The 3,023-nt window shown below is 45.1% G+C and overlaps 1 protein-coding gene across 1 annotated transcript; it reads left to right on the forward strand.

Moving 5' to 3' along the window:
• The first annotated feature begins 557 nt into the window (after positions 1 to 557).
• On the forward strand, positions 558 to 2,561 carry KCNA4 (potassium voltage-gated channel subfamily A member 4). The gene has a single exon (XM_006022925.1). It carries the CDS (start codon positions 558 to 560, stop codon positions 2,559 to 2,561), a length of 2,004 nt encoding a protein of 667 aa, XP_006022987.1.
• The last annotated feature ends 462 nt before the right edge of the window (positions 2,562 to 3,023 follow it).

Raw genomic sequence — 3,023 nt, forward strand, 5'->3', positions numbered from 1 at the left:
TAGGCCAAAGCACTGCTTGGAGGAAAGTATGAGAAAACAGGCTATTTGTATTTGGTGACACTGGTGAACTAAAGACCTGAAACTTTTTTGGTGGCAAAAAACTAACAGAAGAGTTGCCCTTTCTATTTGCATAAATATTTGCTCCTTGCTGGATGTAATCTTGGGAGCATGCAAGAATATCATGAAATTGTTCAGATCTGTTGATCCTGCATACACCACCAGAGAATACTAAAACCAAAGGGGCTTGGTGGATGAAAGGACAAGGCCTAGGCTCTTTCCTGATCAAATTTGAGAACTGCATCTTTTGATTAATTTCCATTCTTAGCAAAAGACATAACTTTTGTGATACAGCCTGGATGATAAAGAGATGCAGATCTGTGTTTGCTACAGTTTTACAAAACACAGACTCAACGCGACTTGTATCCTGATGGGTTGAGCTTCCAAGAGACCAGCCTCCAAATGCAAACACCTTTGAACTTCCCACAGTAAAACAACAAGCTTTGACAGCAGATACACCAAACGTTTTTGCATTAAACAAATAAACAAACAGTTGCAAAATGGAGGTTGCAATGGTGAGTGCAGATAGCTCTGGATGCAACAGCCACTTGCCGTATGGATATGCGGCCCAGGCCCGGGCCCGGGAGAGGGAACGACTGGCACACTCAAGGGCGGCAGCGGCTGCGGCAGTGGCAGCGGCAACAGCGGCAGTGGAAGGTGGAGCCACTGGTGGAGAGGGGCCCTATCACCATTACCACCAGGAACAAGGGCGTGGTGCTTCCTCCTCCTGTGGTGGGAATGCATCCCGCAGCAGCCAGCCGCAGCGCCAGAACAGCAAGAGGAAGAAGCGAGGCAAAAAGAGAAGCCACCATCTGGGAAGCAGGGAATGTGGGGCCTCTTTCCCCTGCTCTGAGTTGTTGCCTCTCAGTGGCTCAGAAGAGAGAATACTTAAGGATTTGAGTGAGGACGAGGAAGAAGAGGAGGAAGATGAGGATGAAGAGGATGAGGAGGAAGGAAAGTTCTACTACAGCGATGAAGATGGGGTGGATGATTTTTCATACTCAGACCAGCCACCTGATGATGGTGGTGGTGGTGGTGGCGGTGGCCCTGGGAGCTACAGTTCAGTTCGCTACAATGAGTATGAGTGCTGTGAGAGGGTGGTAATCAATGTGTCAGGACTGCGGTTTGAGACTCAACTGAAGACCCTGGCTCAGTTCCCTGAGACACTGCTGGGCGATCCAGCAAAGCGGGGCAGATACTTTGACCCACTCCGGAATGAGTACTTCTTTGATAGGAACCGGCCCAGCTTTGATGCTATCCTGTACTATTACCAGTCTGGGGGCCGTCTCAAGAGGCCAGTCAACGTGCCCTTTGATATCTTCACTGAGGAAGTGAAATTCTACCAGCTTGGGGAGGAGGCCATGCTCAAGTTCAGGGAGGATGAAGGGTTTGTCAAGGAGGAGGAGGACAAGGCTTTGCCTGAGAATGAGTTCAAAAGGCAAATCTGGCTGCTGTTTGAGTACCCAGAGAGCTCCAGCCCAGCCAGAGGCATTGCAATTGTTTCTGTCTTGGTCATTTTGATCTCTATTGTCATTTTCTGTCTGGAGACTTTGCCAGAGTTTAGAGATGACAAGGAGATCATACTATCCCTGGCCCTGGGGAAGGGTTTCAATGAGTCACTGCACCAGGATGGAGGGGGCCACACTGTCTTTAGTGACCCTTTTTTCATTGTAGAGACAGTCTGTATCATCTGGTTCTCTTTTGAGTTTACAGTGCGGTGCTTTGCTTGCCCCAGCAAAGCAGCGTTCTTCAAGAACATCATGAACATCATAGACATTGTCTCCATTTTGCCTTACTTTATCACCCTGGGCACAGACCTGGCTCAAGAGCAGGGCAGTAATGGTCAACAGGCCATGTCTTTTGCCATTCTGAGGATCATCCGTCTGGTCAGGGTGTTTCGCATCTTCAAGCTCTCCAGACACTCCAAGGGTTTGCAGATCCTGGGTCATACACTCAGGGCCAGCATGAGGGAACTGGGGCTCCTCATCTTCTTTCTCTTTATTGGAGTCATTTTGTTTTCCAGTGCTGTTTACTTTGCAGAAGCTGATGAACCTACCACCCATTTTCAAAGCATCCCAGATGCCTTTTGGTGGGCAGTGGTGACCATGACTACTGTTGGTTATGGGGACATGAAACCCATAACTGTGGGTGGGAAAATAGTTGGGTCCCTGTGTGCCATTGCAGGTGTATTAACCATTGCTTTACCAGTGCCAGTGATTGTCTCCAATTTTAACTATTTCTATCACAGAGAGACTGAGAATGAAGAACAAACACAGCTGATGCAAAATGCAGTCAGTTGTCCGTACCTCCCAACAAATTTATTGAAGAAATTTAGGAGCTCATCATCTTCATCCACAGGGGATAAATCAGAGTATTTGGAAATGGAAGAAGGAGTTAAAGAATCTCTTTGTGCAAAGGAAAAAACAAGTCAGGATGCAGGGAATGGCAGTGAGACAGCAAAGAAAAACTGTGTAAATTCAAAATCTGTGGAAACCGATGTGTAATTCTGAACATTTCCAAATATACTTATGCATTAAGAGTGCAGTGATAAATGAAATATGCAAACAAGAGTCTAAAGCATACGGTAGTATGCCATTTATTGGTTAAATATGAATAAAAAAGCATTGCTAAACTTGTATTACATATCAAGTAAATGATATAACTTGTGGAAGGGGCTGGTTGATCCAATGTAATTTCAAACTTTATATTTTTATTAGAATGCAAGTGTTTTGCACATGAGGCAAAAGACATTGTCAAAACCAAGACAGATTTCAAGTGGGTGCATGAACTGTCGACATCACTAATAACAGCTCAGTGGTAAAAGTTGGCATTCAGCGGTATTTACTATGTAAGAAAAAATGAAGTTCAGCAGTCATTTATCCATTTATCATTGCTTTAATAGCAGCTACCATAAATCATTAGATCCCATAGTCATTGTTTTCAAAATGCTAAAAAAAATTGTAAAA

Source organism: Alligator sinensis, unplaced genomic scaffold, assembly GCF_000455745.1.
Source record: "Alligator sinensis unplaced genomic scaffold, ASM45574v1 scaffold165_1, whole genome shotgun sequence".
NCBI classification, from domain to species: Eukaryota; Metazoa; Chordata; order Crocodylia; family Alligatoridae; genus Alligator; species Alligator sinensis.